This window comes from Accipiter gentilis, chromosome Z, assembly GCF_929443795.1.
Source record: "Accipiter gentilis chromosome Z, bAccGen1.1, whole genome shotgun sequence".
NCBI lineage: Eukaryota > Metazoa > Chordata > Aves > Accipitriformes > Accipitridae > Astur > Astur gentilis.
The window spans coordinates 24,706,907-24,731,697 of NC_064919.1; the positions used below are offsets into that span (position 1 = coordinate 24,706,907).

Sequence of the window (24,791 nt, forward strand, 5' to 3'; positions counted from 1 at the left end):
GGGAAGTGGTGAATGAATTCCTTGTCGTGCTTTGCTTGTGTGTGTGGCTTTTGCTTTACCTGTTAAACTGTCTTTATGTCAGCCCACGAGTTTCCTCACTTTTACCCTTCTGATTCTTTCCCCCACCCTGCCATGGGGGGAGTGAGCGAGTGGCTGTGTGGGGCTTAGTTGCTGGCTGGGCTTAAACCACAACGTTTAGCAAGTGAGAGTGCTGGTTAAGTTGCAAACTGTTCTAATTTCTTTAAAGTTGCATTTAAGTATTTACCAGTTTTACTCTATAGTTATACCCTATAGCGAGTCTGGCAGCACAAAATGCCACAATTCCTGAATTCTGAATGTATCGATATTGAGAATACTTCAGTGAACCTGAAATACGGTTCAGGTTTTGTGATGATTTTAAGAAACATACCAGTAGAAAGTGAAAATGTTGTAACTGTAGTTCAGGGACACAGGGGAAATGAAGCGTGAGCTGACTGCACTTGGTGTACATGCTACACTTACGATACACACCTAAAACTGTGCATGAGCCTTCAGTGGCCACTGAGAAACATAATTGGTGAAGATTTATTTTATGGAATTATGTCTACAAGAGAATTCTTGTCTGTTGTATTAGTTTTATATGTTCTCAAAGGCAAAGAATTTTACTCTTTGAATGAAATCTTGGCTTCTCTTTCCATTTATTCTTTGTCATATTTTCATGCCAAAAACATTATGCTCTGTTAGGTCATTTGTTTGGTACTGAGGAGTATTTCTGTGATCTCTGTAATGCTATCAAGCATGTGCATTGTATTGTATGTTCCTAGTACTAGTAAAGTTCCTAGTACTTTACTAGTACTATTAAAGGCCTATAGAATGCTGGTCATATTCTTTCAAAGTATACTTTCTTGTCTTGGCATAATATTGAAGTGTTCTGAAGCTTTTTGTTCTTTGGGGGGTTTAGAAAACACTAAATCTAAACAAAAATTATCAAAGATGTCACATGCATTTTTCTGAGAAGTCCAATGCTTTTATTCTTTAGAGCAAAAATGATTGATTTGGTTCAATTTTCCTCTTAGATCTAATTTCATGAAACAGATTTTTCCCATGGAGTAAGTTGCCTTAGTCAGGGGTGTAGCTGTAGCTTTCTTCCTGTAGAGCTTGTTATCCTCACTTCCAATCCTAATGAGGAAACGGCTGAAATAACATAGCCCAGCACAGTATCTTCTACGCAGTGTTCATCAAACCGTATAAGGGTATGGTGGGAGGACCAAGACCTAGATAGTGATCCCACAGACCCTTGTCTTGAAGATTCATCATTTCCCATAACTGCTTCTCCCATAGCAAATTAATTCCTTCTAGGTCACTGGAGAAGAGTTGCAAATCTGATGAGAACCTTCTCTAGGACTGAATGCTGAGTTGAGAATGCATTTAAAAATTATGTCTCCGCACACTTTTTTTTACAAAAAAAATCCCCAAACCTCTTTTATTCTGAATTCTCCCAGAACTTGTAATAGATGTTTAACAGACAGCTTTCTGTATTTTTAAATAAACATTCTTACCCACCTTTGTATGTGAGGATCAGTTATTATCATCACTCTGTTGCCATGCTGTCTGTCATACTCTTTTGTCATCTGATGCAAAATAATAAATAGGTTTTAAAGTGTGTTCTGTGTTAAATAGGAAAGAGTTACTCTAGCTGACAGGCTTCAGGCATGTAGCAGGTGGTAACCATGGTCAGTGAAGCTGGAGCCTTTGGTCTTTGATTCCTGTATGGGAGTGGTTTCATGCCTTGCATGGAGCTTCTTGTGGTTATCTTGTGGTTTTAAGTAGGTTCTATTCCAGACATAAGCAGTTCTACCAGAAGGTTTTTGTGAACAAAAAAGCTGTCCCTGCTTCCTCATTAGTTTCCTATAACTTTTCCAGGAAAAGTGTCCCAGGCAGCAGGATGTGAGAGAAAACACTTGTTTTCTAATGTGTTATGGAGAACATTGGTTTTACAGAGACATGTGATATTATGTAGAAAACAATGGAAATAGTTTTGATAAGCTCTAAATACAACTTTATAATTTTCACTACTCTCGTCAGGTTGGCTTAGTATAAAGTTGATCCTTCTTTGGAGCATAGCTTCTTTCCAGTTGTTATGATTTACTGTACTTCATACGTTGCTTGAGCAATCAGAGCTCTCTTCAGCTTCTAAATTTTCTTTAAAGTTGGCCCTTGTAATTTTTGCATCAGCTTATGGGAGCTGAATGTCTGAAGACTTATTCTGCATTCCTCTTGGTTTCCTGGCCTACCCTCCATTTATTATAGCTAGGCCTACTCCTGGACAACTTATTCAGCTGACTACTAAGTGCAAAATAACCATTCTTTGTTAGTTTTGTATGTTTTTCCCTTCGGTCCATGGTGCTTTTACCTCCAAAACCATTTTTACTGAAGTTAGTAGGGAGCTTTGACATGACTAGTGCTTTTTGCAAATCTCCCTGTTGCCTTCATTGAATAATAGAATAAGTGTTCAAAATTCCCACTGTTTTTGATAGGTTGTCACATTTTAACTGTTGAATGAAAGATTAGCAAAAAAAAAAAAAAAAGCTGAAAAATAGCCATTCTTCTGGTAAGATAAAGCTTTTGGAATACAGAAGGATTGTCTTCCGGTAGTCAGAATCTGAATTTTGAATGTTGAACAAAATAGAAGTGGAAAAGAGAGGAACTGTCTGGCTCGACTGAGGAAACTGCAAAGTCACTGATTGCCTAAATCTATAACCTGTTATGCCTATTGAGTGATCTGGTGTGTGAAATGAGATGGTATAATCAGGTGGACCGTATCTGCAGGAATTGTTGTATACAAGTAGTAAGGCATGAAGAAAATGTTTTAAAGTAATTATGCAACTTCTGATTACAAAATCATGGCTGATTGAAACAGGTTTTGAGACCAGAGGCTAACACTGAACTGAGAGGACTTGATGCTGCCCACTCAGCAGTAAAATCATCCTATTCTAGGACAAAATTTCTCCCAGAAGCTGTAAGCTGTGCCCAGTGCACATATAAATCATACTCTGTGTTAAACATCGGGAGTTCCTCAAATAAGTTTAAGAAGCTAAATGTCACTGTTGCATTAGGGAAAACAGTGATCAGGTTTCAGGTCTCTGCTGTTAAGACTCTCCTCATTGTGTGAGGTGTAGCTACGTGACCTAGAGGCTGGTTGTGCTGATAGTGTATTACATTGTCAACTGCCTTCATGTCTGCCATTCTTAAGCCAGACTCATTTGAGAAGCTGATGCAGGGCTAATCTTATAGTACTCACTTTTCCTGATATCCTAGATCCTTTCAGCAGCTAATACATCTTCAGCACCCTGCCATCTTGATGGGTTATCTTTCCTACTCTATGAGCAAAGGTGAAAACACATAATGCTTGGTCCATCAGCATAGCCCGGTGAAGTTAACCTTTACCAAACCAGAAAGCCTGGCTGTATGGGTAGACTTGTAGTTATGGTAGGCACCTGCTTCTCCATTGCAGAATACAAGCCTTCTAGGCAGAAGGTTAACTGCTAGTAGAGAAGATGAAATGCCATTTTCTTTCAGGTCAGCATGGTAGGGTGACACCAGTACCAGAACACAGACCTCTGTGCTGTTACTGAGAGCTTTGCAGGTGATAAAGGAAGATTAAGCTGTCAAGAAGTCTCAATGCAGATGGTCAAGGTGTCCTATCATAGTGATATTTGTCAAGGGAATTGATTAAAGTTACTTTAAACAGCTTTGGTACAATTCACAAATTGAAATTTTATCTGTGATTATGGAATCTTGTATGTGTATGTGTCATCAAACTAACCTGTCCTTTGTTTTTCTTAAACGTGACATCATATGTCAAAGGTTAAATAACTGTAAATTGTAAGGAAATAAGTAAGAGCTGGGGCTAACTAAATGAACAGGAAAACCCGCAGAAGACAAAATCTTTAAATAAATGTTTCAGACAAGATCTAGGTTGTCCTGCTGTTATTGACCTGACTAGTACTAATGGATCCACGTACACTCAGATGCTCCACTCATCTACTCTGCAAAAGGCTAGAAACAAAAAGTTCCTGTTAGGTACTGAATGTTTGCTATAACATGAATTTCACCCAAAATTAATTACAGGTCAAGACAGGCAAGTAGTAGTAGTGCTAGGAAGGCAATTAAAGGAATACTTGTGTAGAAGCTTGTGTAGAATCAGAAGCTTTTATACTTTCAGAGAAGTCTCATGTATCTATTCATTCCAAAAAGGATTGGTTCAGTTCTCTTACTCTGGAATTGGAATGTTACTTATATAATTTGAAAACAATTACATGCTTTAATATTACTTGGCTGATATAATATTGTGCAACTAATATTTTTTTCTGCTTAGTCATCAATTTTCCAGCATGCTTATTACCTGGGAATTTTCATGATAATAATTTTCTTTCATTTAATACAGAAATTTCATGTTTCATACGATTGTAAGGAAGTGTAGAGCAACAGGGAAAACTACTATGGGATGTGTGTAGTTCTGTAAAGACTAATTCTTAAACACAGATTTAGGAACTACAGATTCCTAGTTACCAGGTCAGCTATGAGCTTTTGGCCATCATACCTAATGATTCCTTGTTTCTGATTACTGCTGTAAAAGCAAGAGTTGTGTGTTAATTACAGCAACATAAAAGAGTTGTATGTTAATTCCTGACTGAATTTTCAGTTACAACTGAAATCTCAGTTTTGACACCTCCACAGTTTCCCTGCAGAGCTAAGACTTGAAAGGTGCATGACCCACGAGGACAGCATCTTAACAGCCCGAGTTTTTGAATCTGTTGGGAAAATAGTGGGCAAATTTAGAGATTGGGGTTAAGCCCAAAATAAAATACTGGAAATGCCTTCCTTTGTAACAGTCATCTCTCCTTGAATTTTTAGTATGTTTTAAATTAGGAGTACAGAGTTGAACTTTTAAGAAAACTTGGGTTAAAAATACAGTCACAACACAGTCATAAAAAATCAATCTTTCCTGGATCCATCTGTGACTGACAGGTGACTTCTGAGCCAGCTGAATGTTGTGCTTCCAATCTGATAGCAGATGGTGCAATCTATGAAGGCCACTTGGGTCTTCAACAAAGCTACTGTTGTTAATTGAATGAATGTGAAAGCTCTTCTGCAGAACAATGTTGCTTGAGTAGTAGAAATCTAGTGCACGTGCTCTGTTGAAATATGTGCCATATTTAGCTCTGTTTTACAGAGGAGGAGTATCAATCTAACATAACCAGCTCTCCTAATTCTGTGGCTATGGTTGTGCCAATAGAGTTGTTCCCCGTACTCTTCTGAAGCCGGGGAGAGAGCAGAACTGATCCCCTGTCTCCCTCAGGCTCCTGAGACGTTTCTGCTGCTCAGCTCTGTGGGCTGCTGCCTTTTTTTTCTTTTTTTTTTTTTTTTTTTTTTTTTTTTTTTCTGTACGGTGTACTGTAGCCACAAGAGGGCAGAGATACCTAACACTGCGCATAGTCAATAGTCGTAGTACGCTGCACACGATGTAAAATACTGCTGCTAGCAGTGTCTTAGTTCAGCTCTGTCGGAGAGCTTGTAGCATGTAGCTAGGTTAAGTACGATGGTGCATGCTCTTGGTGTAAAAGTAATTGAATTAATCTTTAATCGTTACCTGTGGTAATGAATCATGTTAATTATATTAGTATAAAATGTCATTCTTTTTTTGTCTTGTGTTATTTTCTACTTACATGTTTAAAGACTGGCATATTGTCATTACGGTAAGGCAGGGGAACTATCTCTGAGTTTCCTAAGTTGGTTTATCATGCATAACTGCTTTACAGGGTGTTAGGGTGTTGACCTAAACCTACAGTTTAGTTGCTGTCTTGCTTCCCTTCTGGCTGGTTTTCTATTTTCACTTTTGCAGCTTAAACTTTCTTGGCAAGGGGGAGGCATTCTCCTAATTGTTCATTACATAGTTTATTGTTTCTCCCTGGCATTGTACTGAATAAGTAATAACCACTGATTAGTAAATGCTCACTTAGAATGGTAATGAATATTTGAGAGAGAGAACTAGTTCATAAAGAGGAAAAACTGTCAAACTAATATGATGGCATTACAGACAATTACTTGCAGTTTGATGATTGCATGGTGGATTTAGAGTTTTGCTCTGGTCTGTAGCTCTGGGTTCTGTTCTGATTTTTCTATTAACTTAGAATGTGTGCTTGGACAAGTCACTTAATTGTTTTTAATCTTCATTATGCTACATATGAAATTTTACAGTGCTGCCCAGGGTTATTAAATAATCTAATATCTACTGTGGAATGTTTTGCCATAGGAAATTGTTGAGCCTAAAACATAACAATATTTTAAAAGGAGTGGGACAGTTGTATGGGAAGTAGAAGTGCCCAGGGATGAAGTAGTTACCGATAAAATAAGAACATTTTGTTAAATTTGTTTTAGGGTTTCAGCCTGTCCCTGGCTGTAGAGAATTGGAAGGATTGTATACGGAGCAACAGCAACCCTACAGCCTCACAGTACAGAAATTTTCTCTGAAGTGTTCATTGTTTGCCACTAGCTACATGATCATATTCTTGCACTGATTTGTAATGAAACACCTTGTGATTGATGTGTCTCTAAAACTTGAACTGAAACAAGCAATCCTGAGAAAATAAGAAAGGCAGTGCTGACATAAAAAGTGATGAACTATACTGCTAGAAGATTCACTTATTGTGTTGGTATTCAATAAATAAAAAGAGTTGAATTATGGTTTTCCTCTTTTGTTCTCTGATCAGTGCTGCTTTTCAATCTGAACACAATAAATGACGCTTATTCAGTGGTCCTTAGCTATTGTAAATTATGCTGGTTTTACTCTATACCAAATAATGCATGCAAATGCTTTTATTTTTCCTTCTGGATCTTGTAATTTAGTGAATCATCTGTGCATTGAAAATGTTACTACTTTTTTTTTCTGGCATTGTCAGCATGTGCAGGATGAGGAGTAATGGTGGTGGACCTGTTTGCTTTTTTTTCTTTCTGGAAAGACAAGCAAGCTTATTCATGTGTCAACAGTGTGCGATGGCAGGCAAAAGGGCCGACTGTGTCCTGGGGTGCATCAAGCACAGTCCAGCCAGCCGGTCGAGGGAGGTGATTGTCCCACTCTACACTGCACTGGGGCGGCCCCACCTCGACTCCTGTGTGCAGTTTGGGGCGCTGCAATATCAGAAGGACATTAAGATTATCAGTGTCCAGAGGAGGGCGACCAAGATGGAGAGAGGCCTCGAGGGCAAGACAGGAGGAGCGGCTGAGGTCACCTGGCTTGTTCAGCCTGGAGAAGAGAAGCCTGAGGGGTGACCTCATCACAGTCTACAACGTCCTCAACGCCGGGGCGGGGGGGGGGGGGGGGGCAGCAGAAGGGAGGTGCTGATCTCCCCTCTCTGGCGACCAGCGATAGGATACGAGGAGATGGAATGAAGCTGCATCAGGGGAATTCAGATTGGTCATTAGGAAAAGGTTCTTCACTGAGAGGGTGGTCTGTCACTGGAACAGCTCCCCGGGGAAGCGGTCACTGCACCGAGCCTGTCCGAGTGCAAGGAGCGTCTGGATGATGCTCTTAGTCCTATGGTCTAGTTTTAGGTAGTCCTGCAGGGAGCAGGGAGTTGGACTCGATGATCCTTACGGGTCTCTTCCAACCTGAGATATTCTGTGATTCTATGTGTTCTTTACACACAGTCCATACTAGAATGTTTTTCCATTTCTGCATTTTAGGTGCCTTATCAGGAGCCAGAGAAAGCTGGGAGTATGATTCAGGAGCAAGAGACCTTCAGAGTCCAGACCTCCAGAGTCATTTTACACTACAAAAGGTGTTGGAGTATGGTGGAAGCAATGTGACTCAACAGGCTGCTCTGCAAAGACTTCTAGTTCAGGCCTCGAATTTTAGCAACTCTGTTGGAGGAAGCTACTTAGAACTTGCCAACACTGTAAGTTCATTTTGCCTCTGTTTTTAAGTTTTGTAAATTTTTTTTCTGTTTTGTTTTTCCAAAGAACCATATTAATTCCAGTCTTAGAGCCTTTGAGCCTTCATGGAAACAATGCCATGCTGCTGTTGCCTTTCATTTACCAGAAAAACGATGTGATTTTAGCAGCTGGTTGGTGTATAGGATTTCCAAAGGTTGTGTAACAAAGTTTCATCAAAAAGAATAGGAGTCTGTGAAGAGCCAAACTGAAGTTCTTAATTTGTATGATTTAACGGAAGAGTTGTGTCTGAAAACTTCCTATCTATTAATTTTTTTAAGTATGGTGTCAGGTTGTTCAGAAGTGTTGTGCAGAAAAAGTCTTCCCCTGTTACTTCATTATTGCCCACTAAATTGCTTAACAATTGGTTTAAAGCCTTGGTGTGCTAGCACTGTGATTTTTTTATTTCTACAGGCAAGATCTATTCTCTGTTGTAAAAAAAACCCCACGTAACTATTGAAGGAGTAGGGCATTATTTTTTGCTTCCCCAAAAGTGTATTGGGTTCAAGTTTATGTTTTAATTTTAAGCCAGACATGTTATAAAAGACCACTCATTTTGTAGCAAGTTTCTGATTTATGTTGCACAGGAGTTTAAGTGGAGAAGTAAAAGATGCTAAAATGAAAGTGAAAAGTTTCTCATTTTTAAAATGACTGTTTATTGGCATGCTTGACTTTGCTGAAATAGATTCCTAGTTCACAGTACCATAGGATAATTCAAGCTGTAAGAGAACCTCAGGAGGTCATCTAGTCCAACATGCTGGTCAAGGCATAATATCTAATGGAAGTGATTACTGGCAACAGGAAAATCAACTTATTTAAGCTGCATTATTTGAAAAGAAAATTATGAAAAATATTCTGAAAGTGTTTTCAAAAGCCTTCTATGTTTTTTTTAAGTTCCTGAACATGAGCTGATATAGGACCTAAAGTTCCCGTATGCAGAGTAAAAATATGTAGATATTAAAACTTATGTAAGGGAGAAAAGAGTTCAAGGAAGTTGACAGCTCTTTAAAGGAATTGTGTCCTCGTTTTCCCTAGGAAAGATAGTAAAGGATCAGCTGTGATAAGTCATAAACTCTTTGATCTTCAAAGCTGGACAGAAGCATATGGAAGCTGGAAAGAGTAGAAAACAAGCAGGCACACGTGTTATGAAGAGGGTAAGATGGAGGACCTGGGAAATTATAGGCCAGTTAGCAGCTTATTTATACGTTCCAGTAGTTTTCTGGAAATGTGGGCAATTTTAAATAAGAGAGAACATGTAGATTTGTAAAAAAACAATCACATCCATCCAATCTAGTATCTCCTTTAACAGAATGATGGACTTCGGAGATAGAAGAGAAGCAGTAGATGTTGTGTTTCTCCAGTAAGACATCTGACCCTGCCTTGACTAATGTCATCATCAAGGCAAGAAACATCATTTAAATGTAACTACTAATAGTTGGATATTGAACTGATTTGAAAATAGTGAGGGATTGGTTTTTTGAATGTTTCTGAGTTCTCTTCTGTCCTGTGTTCTCTGACTTGAATGAAAACACTGCCAAACTCAAATGAAATAAGTACTTCCCCACATGGAAAACTGATCTCACAATAATTCATTAACAAGGTGCAAGTGTAGGTCTAAGGAAGATAGTGAATCAACATAGATTTTCCTGTTCAGTTATACATGTTCCGTAGCCTTGACTGACTTGCTTAAAAATTATGATTTTGGAAAGACATGAGCTGTTTCACATTTGATTATTTTAAAGGATGTAAAATGCGCTTCAAAAGAAGTTTAAGTACAGCAGCTTAAGACCAATATAGCTGAGCAAAAAGAGTGGCTTGCATACTTTTGTTTCTGGATTAGGAGCTGTGAGTGGCTGTGTCCTTTTTGGATCTGGAGTTCATTCAGGTTTCAAGGTGGGTGGGTACTAATACATCCTCTGTCTATGTTCCTGGCTGACAGTGGTTCAGAATTGATGGGCTTTGGTAACCTGTTGTACATTTGCAAATACGAAGACAGGTGTACAGTGTTATTCAAGAATGCAGTGTGAAGGCTACTGCATTGCTATGACATGTAAAAATCTTAAAAATAAAAATGCTGAAGGCTCCTAAGGAAGAAAGATCCCTAGGTATTATGACTTTATTTTCATTCCCATCTCTAAATTACTTCTATGCTTACTGTCATGAAGGATGCCTAATCTTTGTTTTAACAAGCATCTGTTATACTTCTGCTTGCAAATATTCTGTTCTTTCAAGCCATAGTAGAATCAGCAGTCTCTCATTTATATGTAGATAAATACAATAAGATCTCCATTTGACTCCTGCTGAGCATTAGTGTCATGGGTCATATGTAAATTTTTGCTTTGGCTTTATTAAAATGGAGCAAGAAAGGAATGGGAGAAAATTGAGAGAATGGTTTGCTTTGTTTTTCACTATTTACATTTATTCCCTTTACACAGTTCTTAATGCTGAGGGGCATGCCCACTGCAGTCTAAATTTAGACTCTCTAAAGACATAATCATAGCCTTCTTAGAGCTGTGATTTAATATGGGTACTTCCTTCTCTGTCTCTTTCTCAGATTGTTTTACCTAACTGCATTTGCTGCAATGACAAGCTAAGCTGCTGCCTTGCATTCATTCTCAGAAATGACAGATCTCAGCTTTCACGTTTTTATGGGTTGAATCCAGCAAACTTTTCCAGTTGTACACAAGGAGTTGGGCAGACTCCTTTGTACTGTAAGTAGGATTACTTCAAAAAACCTGATGGATGTTCAATAACTGCATTTCTTCCCTTCGGGAGTTGATTGTATTTCTTTCTGTAAAGGCGTGTAGTAGAAGGAGAAAGATTTGAAAACAGACTCTGTCTACATTTCTCTTTGGAACTCTAAATGCTCCTAAAGTTAACCAAAGAGGTTTATCTTCTTCAGAGTGCTTAAGAAAAAGCAGAGCCGAGCCTTTCTGTGTCATCCTGCTCCCCGATGAGCTGTTCCTGGCAGCTTCTCCCAAATGCATCTACACAGGCCATATGGATACACTGTTGAAAGCAATGGTTTTTACACTTCTTTCTAGATGGTTGGACTTTAGACTCAGAGGTCTAACAAAGTAACTATTGTATGGGTGAATATAAATCAGTTAGGTGCTTTCTGGTTAAAGTCATGTGATTGTTTTTCTCTTAGCACCTTGAAGTGCTTTTCCCTATTGGAGTGTCAATTCTTGTAACTTGATTTCCTGTTTTGCTTTCTTCTTTTCTGTCTTCTTTTGAAAGAAGACAGACTTCTATTGATTTTAAACTGTGCAGTCAGGCTAACGACATGCCTGTGGTGACTATGTGCTACTACAGCATAGATTATACTCCTCAGTCAATACAGACGGTCTCCATACTGCCCTTAACATTTAAGTTTTCAATTTGCAAAAGCGAAATGAACATCAGTCCGCTATCACTTTGCTTAGTTTTTATACAGTAATTTTATCAATGCATTTTTTTGAAATCCTGTGAATGTACAGCTCTACAGAGCTTTATAAAAACATAATACCTGCTCTGAAGCATTATTCCTATTCCTTCACAGGACCAATGCTTCTTTTTTAAAAGTGCTGTTTGAAATTTAACCTTTCATACTCACTGCGTATGTTTTTATCTGCGCATTTCACATCTTTCTGCTGTGTTTTGGTTTATTAGCGCATGTTCAGATTCAGCTTTTATTTCACCTGAATAATTTATTCTGTAGTCTTTATAGGGCGTTTAATGCTTTCAGTGTTTTTCAGATTCAGATTTTTACACCTAAATATTAAGAACACATTTGTCTTTATAGCTCCTCACCTTGGTACCAATATTTATGACTAACATATTAACCCTCATGACCTGTCACCACTTACTGATGATGTATTTACCTGTTCGTGCCAGTAGGTTAAATACTGCTAGCAAATATCTCTGATGGGAACCCTTGTATGTGTTCCAAATGTAATCATTTATGAGCTTGGTTTTTATTGCATTGGGATGTAAATAATTCAGATAGTCTTCATGGATAGAAAAGAATTCAAGCATTTCAAAGGATTTCTTTGTGTGTGTGCATGTTTGGGAGTGGTTTTTTATTTGTACTTTAATCTTCAAAGCTGGACAAGGATCACTAATGTGGATAGTCATATAACTGTAGTGAAATAGCTGATTCATGTGGTGTCACATCTGTTCACTTCCCAGGCGGCCATGCAATCTTGATGTGTTCCCTGCGGTGCTATCAGGAGGGATAGCACTCTGTTGTAGGAGCTGAAGTATTGCTGTTCTTTGAAAACATCGCACGGGACAGCATCTCAATATGATAGGCGTATTTCACATTAGAATGCCAGTGAAGTTTAATAAGCTGAAGCAATGAGATTTGGATATGTTTAATTCCCTTTTCATATTCTCCTGGCATGTGATTAAAATAGACTAGATTATTAATTTTTTTAGTAGAATTGTGCATATAAATGCCAATACGTGTCTGTGTGCTTGCTATTAGTTTCTGATGCCTTAATTTAGTGTTAGTTTAAGATTAATGTATTTGTTGTGACAAGTAGCCACATTCACATAAGTAAACCCGATTGGGATTGTTTCTTTTGCCATGATGATAACATCTCATACCTCTGTTCTTTTAGCTCTAAATAACTCTGGTTTGCTGAGAAAGTCTCTGCACAAAAATCTTACATTTTTAAAATGTGACCCCAAGCATGCTGATACATGGGGATTTTAACTATCCAGTCCCTGGACTGGTATGGACCAGGATCCTTTAATCTTTGATTTTTCCTTCCAAAGACATTCCACCTCTATTGGAAGCTGTTTGACCACAGCTTCCTTGTCAGACCCCTTTTGGTTGAAAACATTTAGAAAGATTTGATGAGGGTATGGTTGACTTGCAGAGGGGAAGACTGTAGCTATATTTTTGAGAATAGTGTGGTACAATTTCTTCATAACCACTTGCTTGTAGAAGCCTGTGTAGCTCTTTCCTCCTCAAAGAAATCATGCAAGTACCACCGATGTGGTTTTTCTTACTAACTCAGAGGGAAGGGCATATTTACAGAGTTGCCAGCGTTGCTTCCTGCAGCATCTTGTTCTGGCCAATAACTAAGTAGGCATAATCCTGCTTTATCTTGTTCAGGGCTATCAATGCAAGATGCCTGTGTCTAGGTAGGAGGGCATTGGCACAGATTGCTCCACCTGCCAAATCTGCACTTACTTCTCATCTTATGAGGAGCTGCTTTTGGAATGTCTCCGTCAAGTACAAAACAGAAAGCTAATGCAGCAAGATCCTTAATGCATCTTCTTGTAACTGCTCTGGTACATGCTCTTCCTCAGCTACTCCTGTCTGATTTGCATGTGTGTGTACCTCGTTTGGAGGTACTAAAGATTTTGTTGAGCTTGGGAATGGACCATTTTGATTGTGCATCTGTGTGACAGGTGTCCTGGTTTCAGCTGGGATAGAGTTAACTGTCTTCCTAGTAGCTGGTACAGTGCTGTGTTTTGAGTTCAGTATGCCAAGAGTGTTGTTAACACACTGATGTTTTCAGTTTTTGCTGAGTAGTGTTTAGACTAAAGTCAAGCATTTTTCAGCTTCTCATGCCCAGCCAGCGAGAAAGCTGGAGGGGCACAAGAAGTTGGCACAGGACACAGCCAGGGCACCTGACCCAAACTGGCCAACGGGGTATTCCATACCATGGGACGTCCCATCTAGTATAGGAACTGGGGAGTGGGGGCGGGGAATGGCCGCTCGGGGACTGGCGGGGTGTCGGTCGGCGGGTGGTGAGCAATTGCCCTGCACATCATTTGTACATTCCAATCCTTTCATTATTGCTGTTGTCATTTTATTAGTGTTATCATTATCATTATTAGTTTCTTCTTTTCTGTTCTATTAAACCGTTCTTATCTCAACCCATGGGTTTTGCTTCTTTTCCCGATTTTCTCCCCCATCCCACTGGGTGGGGGGGGAAGTGAGTGGGCAGCTGTGTGGTGCTCAGCTGCTGGCTGGGGTTAAATCACGACACAGGCTATACTTTCTGTACAGCAGAATTAAGGCAACTAAACTGAATTTAGTTCTGACTAGACTCTGTGCCAAATGCAGATATCATCTCTGTTGGGTACACAACCCAAAAGTTTATAAAGTACAAAGGCATACTGGAAATATTCATAGCAAAGCAGTATGTAGTTGTTTTAGCATTAGTTTCTCAGCATGATCACTAGCAGATGAGAACTTAATGTCTTTGTCTTAGGAAGCATCATGTTCTCTGAAAATAGATATTCTTACTGTGATACCTCTTCATTAATCAGACTCGGTGAATGTTTGCATTGCTAATTTTTCCTCCTTAAGAGCACTGAGCTGCAAGTTATGACAGACAGAACCACTGCTTTGGGAAAGCTATTCTTTTTAGTTCACATAGTTCATTCTGAGTGATAATATTCCAAAAGTCACTATTATGTTTTTCAGGGACAGGTGATTTTTCCTTTCCCACCTAGATTATTTACTCTATAATCAAGCAAACCTAACTTGCTGTGGCCTATTTATATGAATAACTTTTGGGTATAAAAGAGCACACTTAATATTATCATTATGTTTACAGTTATGTCAGACTGTAGTGCAGCTGGTTCTGGGTAACTGCTTGAAACAGCATTGATGGGCTGTTTCATCCTGGGTCACAGTATCCATTTGTGTGCTCTGAGATGCATGTAAATGTAAATTAAGTGATCCACATGTAAATTCTATTCTGCTGTCATGTTATTGAGCATATAATGGTTTCTTGCAATGCCTTAATGTTATAAAATGTACTTAATACTTTAGCAAGAGAATATTATAGAGATGGTTGGTATTTGGTGTATATTCACATATGACATTCTGTGATGAAATTAAAAATGCTGAATTTAATCTCTCTGTCCAGCCCTTTCTCCAGCACTTCAGACCATTTGACAATACACTAGTTATTCTGTTACCTCCCAGTTTGGCTGTAGGACAGCCAGCTGATGTTCCTAGTGTCGTTTGCTGTGTGACTAGCAGGGGATGTGCCTATGTAGCCGACAGTCTTTCCTTAGCAAAGACTGATATGATCAGATTATCCACTGATAACAGATGTCTGCTTGTCCATCTTATGTATATAAGTTTTTATCTGGCACAACTCACTGTAATGTTAGCATGTTTAGAGAGTAAAAATTACACTGCTTAAAACCCCCATAATACCTTCCCAAAAAGCTGTAAACATCATTATGTGTACTGTAATTTTTTTAAGCTACAGTTTTGGCTCATTTTAACTAAGCTAGTAAATGTAGATTTTAAAATGGACTCCTTAAAAACAGGAAGGATTGTCTAGTTGCCAAAGAAAGCAAAAATACTTTTGTATAGGGGATGAGGAAAAAGGCTTCATAGAGATTTGTGGCAGTCTAGGTATATTATTACAGCTATCCAAAATATGAACCATTTTCTCTATTGTTTAATTTATAGCCATCAGCTGTAAATTAATTGTGAGTTTTATTGAAATCTTTGGGGAAGTGATCTTTTAAGAGAAAGTATCAAGGAATTCTGAAGACAGAACTGTACTGTGAAAGGTAATTCCATGGCCAGTTTGTAGGCTACTTTGGTGTCACTGTTAAGTTTTATAACTCGGTAATATTGGCATGTCCTTTTCTGGCAAAGTCTGCCCCTTTTTCTCTCCCCTTCCACCCCCCAATCTTCTCTGTTTTTAAATTAAGCTTGTTTGTTCCTTCCTTTGGGAAGCTCTGCTCCTTAAGCTTCCCCCCCGCCTTCCCTTATAGACAGGGAAATTTGGCCCCAAAGCATCAGGTATCCCATGCTCTCAAGGCACATCTTTTTGGATGAGAGAGTAATGCCTTTCTAGTCCCTCTGCGTGAGGCTAGTGTGGATAAGAAACACTTGGGTTCTGTACTATAGCGACTTTGTAGGGTATGTCAGAATTCTGTTACTTGTGCACAGACTGATTTTTCCCAGGTTATTTTGTTGGGGAGTCTGTTCTGTATATGGGAAACAGTGCATACTGTTACAGTAAACCGTGGGAGCTGGGTCTCTTTCTCTCCTCCCCTTGCAGCCATTTGTTTTCCATGTCCTACATGCAACTTGTATTACAATTTATTTTTCATGCCAATAAAAGCTATTGCTGTAAAATGTAGCCTAATGATTTCTTCAGCTGGAAGCTGGAAGGCCTGAAGTTGAAGAAGATTCTAGTGGTGTGGACAGCAGAGCCTACTCTTTGTACAAGATTTGTGCCCGAGATAACCTTGCCTTTTGTGCCTTTGTTTCCAAACTAGGCATCGTTTCCATTCTGTCAGGCTAAAAATAGAATCCAAGAATTCCATTAAAGCAAGAGCCGATTATTGGAATATAGATTCAGGAGGCTTGGCTTGTCAGAAAGCAGGCACAAAGGCAGTTTTGTCTGACAGACGTTTTTTATGTTTAGGGATGTGGGAAGCTGTTTGCTGTTTGCCTTTGATTTCAAGCCAGCATTGTAATGGATTTTGTTTGACTGAAGCAGGCATCAGGTGAAATAGGATTATACATTGTGTTTATACAGTCCTGGCTTCCATAGCCCTCTAATAATGCTCAGTTATTCATTTTTCTCTTATAAGTTAAAATAGATATTATGGATTAGGTCTACCAGAACTCATCTATTTTATATGAAATGTAGTTTTTCCGTCTTTTGAACTTACCGGATCATGACAGAGATAGAGGTGAGCAAAAGGCAAATTATAAACTTTCTTGAAAATTCCCTTCAGTAGCATATATGCTGAGGTTCTTTTTTTTTTTCTTTTTTTTTTTTTAAATTCTGTTACTATTTCCATCTGCAGACAATCACAGCACAATGTGATGGGTGTCAGCACAGGGCACATTTGTTCAGGCAGCCTTTTAATAGATCCTTTTGACTGAGGCTTTTAATTGGATCTTTTATGTGACAGTTGAACAATATCTCTTACAAGCATATAACTAAGGTGAAGTGCACAGAATAATGGGTTTTGACCCAGCTCTGTGGTTGTAATTGAATGATGGGAAGTGGCATGTGGCAATAAGGTGCTATAGAAAAGGGGGTCTTAACAAGTGTGTGTTAGGAGATGTTTTGAAAGTCTACTTTCAAAACTTTAATTTAAGTTAGTTGCAAGGAATTTGTATCTTTCCCCCTCTCGCTGCCTAGAAACTGTCTTCATGCATCCCATTTTTTTGCTGTAGTTAAGGGAGCTCTGACTCCAGTGCAGGTGTTCAGATCTTTTTACTTTTCCAAACTTTTTTTTTTGCCATTGTCTGAAATGAAGAGCAATTCTCCTGGTATATTGGGCCAGCACCACTGCACACAGCTATACAGAATATATTATTAATATTATTACCTCACTTTGGCAGTGGTAAGATGAGCCTGAGGCCCAGGATTAGTCTGTTGAAGCAACGTTAGCCTCCTGGATTCTGGTGTGCCGGAAAGATTATGTGGTGGTTTAAGCTTGGCCAGTAACAAAGCACCACAAAGCCGCTTGGTCACTCCTCTCCCCCAGCCCTGGTGGGATGATGAGAAGAAAATATAAAGAAAAGCTCGTGGGTCGAGACAAGGGATCACTCACCACTTATGGTAATGGGCAAAAGACAGGCTCAACTTGGGGAAGAAACAAAATCACTTTAATTTAATACCAATCAAATCAAAACAGGATAATGAGAAGTAAACTCAAATCTTAAAACACCTTCCCCCACCCCTCCCTCCTTCCCGGCTCAACCCCACTCCCGGTTCTCTCTCCCTCCTCCCTCCGGTAGTGCAGAGGAACAGGGGATGGGGGTTGGGGTCAGCTCCCCACACCTTGTCTCTGCCACTCCTTCCTCCTCAGGGGGAGGACATCTCAGTTGTCCCCTGCTCCCGTGTGGCGTCCCTCCCATGGGAGACAGTCCTCCACAAATTGCTCCAATGCAAGTCTTGTCCACGGGCTGCAGTCCTTCAGGCACAGGCTGCTCCAGCGCGGGCTTTCCCATGGAGTCATGGCTATCTTCGGGGCTATCCCCGTGCTCCGGCGTGGGGTCCTCCCCGGGCTGCAGGTGGGCATCTGCTCCCCGCTCCCCTCCATGGGCTGGGGGGGGACAGCCTGCCGGCTCACCGCGGGCTGCAGGGGCATCCCCTCCTCCGGCGCACCTCCTCCCCCGCCTTCTGCACTGACCTCGGTATCTGCACAGGGGTTTCTCACACATTTCAATCTCCCCCTACTCACTGCAGGTTCCCCTTCTCAAATCTGTTCTCCCAGAGGCGCTACCACCACCGCTGATGGGCTCAGCCTTGGCCAGAGGCAGGTACAACTTGGAGCCGGGGAAGCTTTGAGCAGCTTCGCAAAGGAGCCACCCCTGCAGCCCCTCCCCCACTACCAAAACCCCGCCACACAAACCCAAAACAGACTACCGTGTAGCTCTTGTCACAGGGTCTTCTGTCTTACCAGGTTTTCTGCCTGTTCTCTGAATGTGAACAGTTGGCCTGACATAGTTGCAGTTGGCAGTGCTGAGCTGCTGTGAATCCTTGTTTATTAAAAAGATGAGAAGACTTATTACCCCTCCCCTTCTACACACATACTAACCCCTTATGTTTTGGTTACATGATATATAGGAATTTTGCTAATAAAGTGAAAATCTTAACTGCAGTGCACAGCTGCAAGTGGACTCTAAGTGCTTTTGCAGTTCAGTGCTAGTTCAGTTGTAATGGAGTAATCAACCGTTTTCTGGCCAACCAAGCGAGACAAGGCAGGGTTTCCATAGAAGCCTGTCAGTGCCATGGTTAAATTATCAGGATGCTTCTGCTCCCTGGAATTGTTTCTCTGTCACTGTCAAGTCTGGGACATTGGCCTCAGGCAGTGCAGAATGCCACAACTGTTTAAACCCGCTGTGTCTCTTTATGTTCTGTTTTTTTTTTTTTAAAATGAGTATATGGTTGTCAGCAAAGCTGTTTTGGGGGACTTCTTTGATGCCAGTGCAGAGGATATGGGAGGCGAGTACTTCTGCACAGGCACTCTCTTGTGCTTGCTGTGTCTACTTTTTGTTAAGAACTGCTTCAGCATGATTGCTTCACTTTGGGCTAGGAAACCACATTATCACTTCTCAGCTGGGAGACAGATTATAATGGCTATGTTGCAGCGTGTTGGTAAACTCTACTTTTCATCATGGTAGGAAGCAAAGTGAACTTTGAGTTTCAGGAAGGGCAGTGTCTGTTCTGTGAAGAGTTCATAATGAAATAAGAACCTCACTGATGTACTCAAGTGAGGGTTGTGCCTTTAAGCTAAATAGCCATCTCTAATTTCCTACACTGAGTTTTCTATTACTTTACCTACTTGAAGCTACAATTTTGCAGAAGGGACTGGAGAAAAAGACATTGAATCTTTCTACCGTATTAATTTGTAAAGAGATTATAAGTGCGTATTATTGGCTGAATCTAATTTTTACATGAATATTGATTTTCTGGTATGCATTATAGAAAAGGAGGGAAAAATCTTTGTTTCTGTAGCACCTACAGGGGTGCCAGGTGTTTCTTCATGATGATGAAATGTCTTGTGCCAGGATTCTAAATTGTGAAGACGGAACAAACAAGACCTTTTTTTTTTTTTTTTTTTTTTTTTTGGAACGGGTTTGTTTATTTGCTTTGGTTTAGCTGGTTGATAGACCCTTATCTAAGAGTAAACACTAGAAATATTTAGCAAGTAATTTCTAAACTTAATAAAGTAAGGGACTATCCCGATGAGGCCTGAAAGTAAAGAAGATTTTAGCTTTGTAATTATATTTCATGAACCGCAAGTAAGTGTAACTGGCTTGAGAAAAGTGTAAACAGGTCTTTGGTTGTAGAACCAAACAGACCATACAAGAAAGTCAGAGATATCATAAATGCTGAAGAGGGATGTTTGCTGTCCCTCCCGATGTAAAATGAAACTGACAGATACGAAGGTTGAAGTAGGAAAGAGTGAGGCAGAGGTAAAGCAGTCTTGGAAGATTTTGATGAGAAGCTTAAATGTAGGAAGACGTGTAGGAAAAAAGTCACTGGAGAGATTTAAAAGGTACATGGTAAAGCAGTTAGAAGGGCAAACCCCTGAATTTTATAGACCAGACGGAGGGTTAGAATAGAGAGCTTGGATTTTATGTTTAGCTATCCAGTGAGAGGGGAAAAAAAACCCAAACCACAGACCTTTACAAAAACAAAGAAATACTCATATTTACTGAGCAGAAAATAGTTAGGGAGTTGAGAAGTGATCTGTAGGCTAATTTGCTGATCTTCATGTGCAGCCACAAAACTATACAGCCAAGGAAGATAGCAAGTGAAATAAACTGTTGATAGTAAAATAGATGTGGTTGAAAACTAGGGAGTTTAATTCACCAGAGGTTTTATATCTGTAATTTCAGCTCACATCGTTGTTGAAGTAATTTTTGTTATAATTTCTGCCAAAATAAAAGCTCCCCAAACCCTCTAAGCTCTTAGTGAAGTTGATGCTCTTGTTTTCTCATGCCAGCCAAAAAGTCTTGTAGAGCTTCAAGTAGGGATCTGTCAGACACCTGCTTTGCATTTGCCAGAATTCATCTGATTGAAAATGTTTCAAATAGAACATTTCAGTGAATGCAAATTTTCAAATACCTATGTATATATACATATATATGTACATTTATATAGATAAATGTGTGTACATGCATGTATATGAGTGTATATATACACACACAAATGTGTGTGTGTGTGTGTGTGTGTATTATGTGTCTGTATATACATGTAGTCAGAAAGTATCCATCAGTTCATCTGCATCTGTTAAACATGCAGAAGAGATCTTGACCATAGATGGTGAAATGGGATGCTTGGCTAGGTGGGGGCTGAAGCGTCCAAGTACAGCTCTGATCTAAACCTAGTGCTGGGATCCCTCCGTCTTCTTTGTGTCACTGTGGGCACTTACATGGTTGCTGATCCAGGTCAGGGAGTTGTGTGTTCAATATGCCAATGGTAATGGAAGTTAGAGTGGAGAGGAATCTTATAACTGGGGAAAAGAATTACAGATTGAGCACACATAGATGTCTTGGAAGGGCTCAAGAGTAAAAGAGAAGTGGGCAGCTGATGAACTGGGTTGCTGGATGTTTGCAGAGACAAGATCATGACTGTGGAGTGGGGACTGGAACTGGAAGTGAAAGTATGAAGGGCAAGATATAAAACCAAGAGAGTTTAGGAGTAAGGAGAGAATGTAACTGAGGAAATCTCACTATCAGGAATTGGGAAAAATGGGAGAGACTTAGCAGGGGAGTCCTGGCAAATCTTTCTTATACAAGTGATAATTTCTGAAAGGGAGTCAGTTCACAACTGATAAACGTGAGGGAATACAAGTTCTGATAAAGTAGAAGAGTTGGTATCTTAAAGGTAAGATCAAGCCACAGGCATTTTACCGAGTGTGGTCATATTTTTAGTGCAGTAAGTATGCAAAACCACAGGCTGTATCTAGAGAAGTTAAATCAAAATGGCTACCAAGATTGTAGGGACTGGAAGTGAAATGAGTGCATTTACCCCGTGGTTAATAACTGGAGGAATGTGTGACTGAACTGAGGGAATGCTGGACGATGAAGGGAAGCTAAGCAGAAGTATGATGGCATGAATTGTAGTTTACAGAATGGCCTTGTTTGTGTTTTTAAGCAAGGAGCAAATGAGCAGTGATGATAATTAGGTGGCTGCAACATGAAAAAACCAGAGGAATTGTTACCGTCTCTCCCCATTGTCCTCACAGAGAGGTTTCTAACGTGAAAAACAGGCACACATTGTCTCCCTGGTTCTTTTCCCAATCTGATGCTAAGGCTCTGTGGGGTCAGAGGGAATCAAAATGAATGTGATGGCTTTGGATGACGTGACAGAAAATGAGAGTGGCTGTTTGACAGGTTGGTGAATGGCTTCATGGTGTGAAATACTGGAGGATGGAAAAAGGGATCAAATGTGAACTCCCAAAGAGATTGGTCAGGTCAAGGACATGACTTTTTAAGTGAATTAAGTATTTGAGGAAGAGTGAACAGGTGAGAGTAGCTGATTGAAGTGCTATTTGGAAATTACATTATTCTAGATGTTATCTGTGTTAGACTAATTGAGATGGTGTGACTGAAGGAAAGAAGAGAAGTTTGCTTGTGTTTTCTTCAGGGACAGTGCTTCATTCTTCAGTATAAGGTTACTTGCAATGAGGTGGATTTTTTTTCTCTCAACCTAGGTGCATAACCTTCACTAGCATTAATGAGAACAGTTTGCATCAAGAAGAACCTACCATCCCTTTCAGCCTCCCCCCTTTAAATGATAGTGCATTAGTGCTATTGAATAAAGAATTTTCTGGAAACATTATCCAACTACCCTATTGAATTTCTGCTTCCAAGTTTAGCCTTCATGCTAACCTTCTGAGTGCTACTATTTTGTCCATGGAAATTTAGACTTTGGCACTACACCACTGTGTTTTGTGCCAGAGTGAGAACAAAAACATGTTGTACTCAAATTATGTGTAGTAGATTTGCAATATTTGAAGGTGTAATTTATTTGTGTGTGGGATTATGCAGGTTGCTGCTCTAACTGTAGAGATGATATCGAAACAAACAAAATTAACTAAATGCTCAGTGGACTTCAGTTAGTTGCATTTCAATTACAGAGCTAATTAAACAGAACTAACTAAGAAGGCCTTATTTCATACATCCTGGAATTGTCATCAGCTAATTGTGCATGGTATATACAGAGTGAAACTGCTTCTGGGAAAGTGGTACACACTATGCTGAAGAATATGTGATACATACATATTTAATAGATAATTGCTTTTATGCAGTAGTTTTCACTTAGCAGCTGTCGAAACAAGGAACGTTCATGTGTGGCAGTTGTCACACCTGCTCCAATAACTGTTAAGAAATAGATTATTGTAATTACTGAGACATATGAGGGAAAAGCCTTGTAAAATAACTACAGTGCTAATTTTTTCCATATTCTATGGCAGTTTCAAAAGTAAAGGTGAGAAGGGCAAGAGACCTCTGTTTTGTCCCAAAAGAATCCTTTTACACCAGGTGATAGAGTAGATCTTATTAAGTGATGATTCAGATAAAATCAAAAGGTAGGCTCCTCAGTGAATCTTGGATACATGTAATTGATTCTTTTACTACAGTTTAGTAAGAGTAAACAAAAAGAATAGAGTGGCCGTAGGATTATTAGATCAGCAATCAGCAAACGGTCCACACTAATGGTTGTTACTGGATAATTCTGAAATTATCTTGGGAAGAATCTGTCAGTGCAAATGCACTTACCTACAAGCAGTATGCATCATGAGTGCTTTAGAGGTACAGAAAGCAGTAATTGATCAGAATGCACTGAGATTGAGGGGAAGCCCAGGCCAGCATCTCTGTCTTGACAGAACACGTTTGGTGGATGTTGTTTCTGAAAGCCTACTGAGGCTTTTAGACAGTCAGGTTCGTCTAGCTTCTTGTGTCCCCCTTCTTGTTTGTATCACAGTACACACTGAGGCATCCACTGAGACCATGTCCTCTTGGGCTAAGAAATGTACATCTGTAGGTTAAGAGAGTTCTCTTCCCGTTCCCATCCTGAACCCCTCCCTGACTGTAGAGGCTAAAAAAGAAGACAGGCACAAGGTTAAGGGCGAGGGAGCATTGCTGTCCTAGGCAAGGAACTGAGTCAGAAAGAAAGAACAAACAGTCAGACACCAAACAGAAACAGAGAGAGACTGAGTCCAACAGGCACTTCTCTCTTTCTCTCTCTCTCTCTCTCTCTCGATCTGAGGGTGCCGTGTTCCTTTCCTGGCAATGTGAAATTGGCATACTTGAGGTTTTCCTTTCTCTTCTTTGAAGCCTGCGTTTGGCACAAGCCAAAGGGAAAATACACTTTGGCTTCAACAAAGTTCTTAGTACCCTGCTACTGTATTCGATCACTTGCATGTATTTGAAAATGGTGACACTGCCTGGAGACAACTGGTCAGGTCTACCTGGGAATTTAATTTTGTGATCTAATGTTTTCATTGAGTTAGTAAATGGACTCGGAGCAATGCTAGGTAGTATGACATTTCACAGAGGAACAAGTTCTGTGTCTTCAGGTATTCAGAGTATGTTCTTGATGCTACTGAGTATTTAAAAATGTGACGCAATAGTAACGATTTTAGAACAATGATTACATTTACTAGTCTTAGCTAGCCCTCCACAATAAAGAAATGCCTGCAGATTTTATAAGGACCTTGAAACAAGCAACACCAGTACTTGGGGGTTAGTTAAAAGTAACGGTTGCTGCTTTCCAGCTGAGAAATGGGTAATCCCCTACCGCTCAGTGCAAGCATGCAGAGATTGCAATGGGAGTCAGTTGCGGTTAAAGTAAAACCGTTTTTCATCAGTTTGGTTTAACTGTTTCATTAATTTGCATGTGAGTGAAAATAATTTTAAACTTTCAAATAAAATTTGTTCCGAAAGAACCTGCGTGTATCTCCCATGTTCTTGTGCACATCTGAAACGGTGAATTCTGCTGTTGTTTTTCAGGCAGTATCTGTGTCTCTTTCTAACATGTTACTGTATGGAGTAGGAAGGAGGCAAAAAGAAATCCTCTGCAGCGTATGGGTACAGTACAGAGTGGATCTAGTTCAGATCCTCAAGTGTCCTGCACCAGTTTGCTTGGGATGCATCTGTAGTGCCATGTGCTCTGGTCTGTCTGATGGCTAGTCTGCCAGGAATGGACAACAATGGTTGAGTGAGGAAAGCGAATCAAAAGTTAATTTCTGAATGCCTGTTTATGGTCTGCTCGGAAGTATTTGGCAGTATAGGGATATACTACGGGAAACACAGTATGTTGAAGCCATCACTAATATGACCTTTCCTTTAGAGAAGGAAAACCTTAGAG

General features: G+C 39.8%; 1 protein-coding gene across 2 annotated transcripts in view; it reads left to right on the forward strand.

Moving 5' to 3' along the window:
- The window catches only part of MCC (MCC regulator of WNT signaling pathway), a 220,625-nt gene that overhangs the window by 29,488 nt on the left and 166,346 nt on the right, over positions 1-24,791 (forward strand). For both annotated transcript variants that reach the window (XM_049794828.1, XM_049794827.1), the window contains one exon: positions 7,726-7,937. In XM_049794828.1, the coding sequence (XP_049650785.1) occupies positions 7,726-7,937 (212 nt within the window). The remainder of the gene's footprint in view (positions 1-7,725; positions 7,938-24,791) is intronic.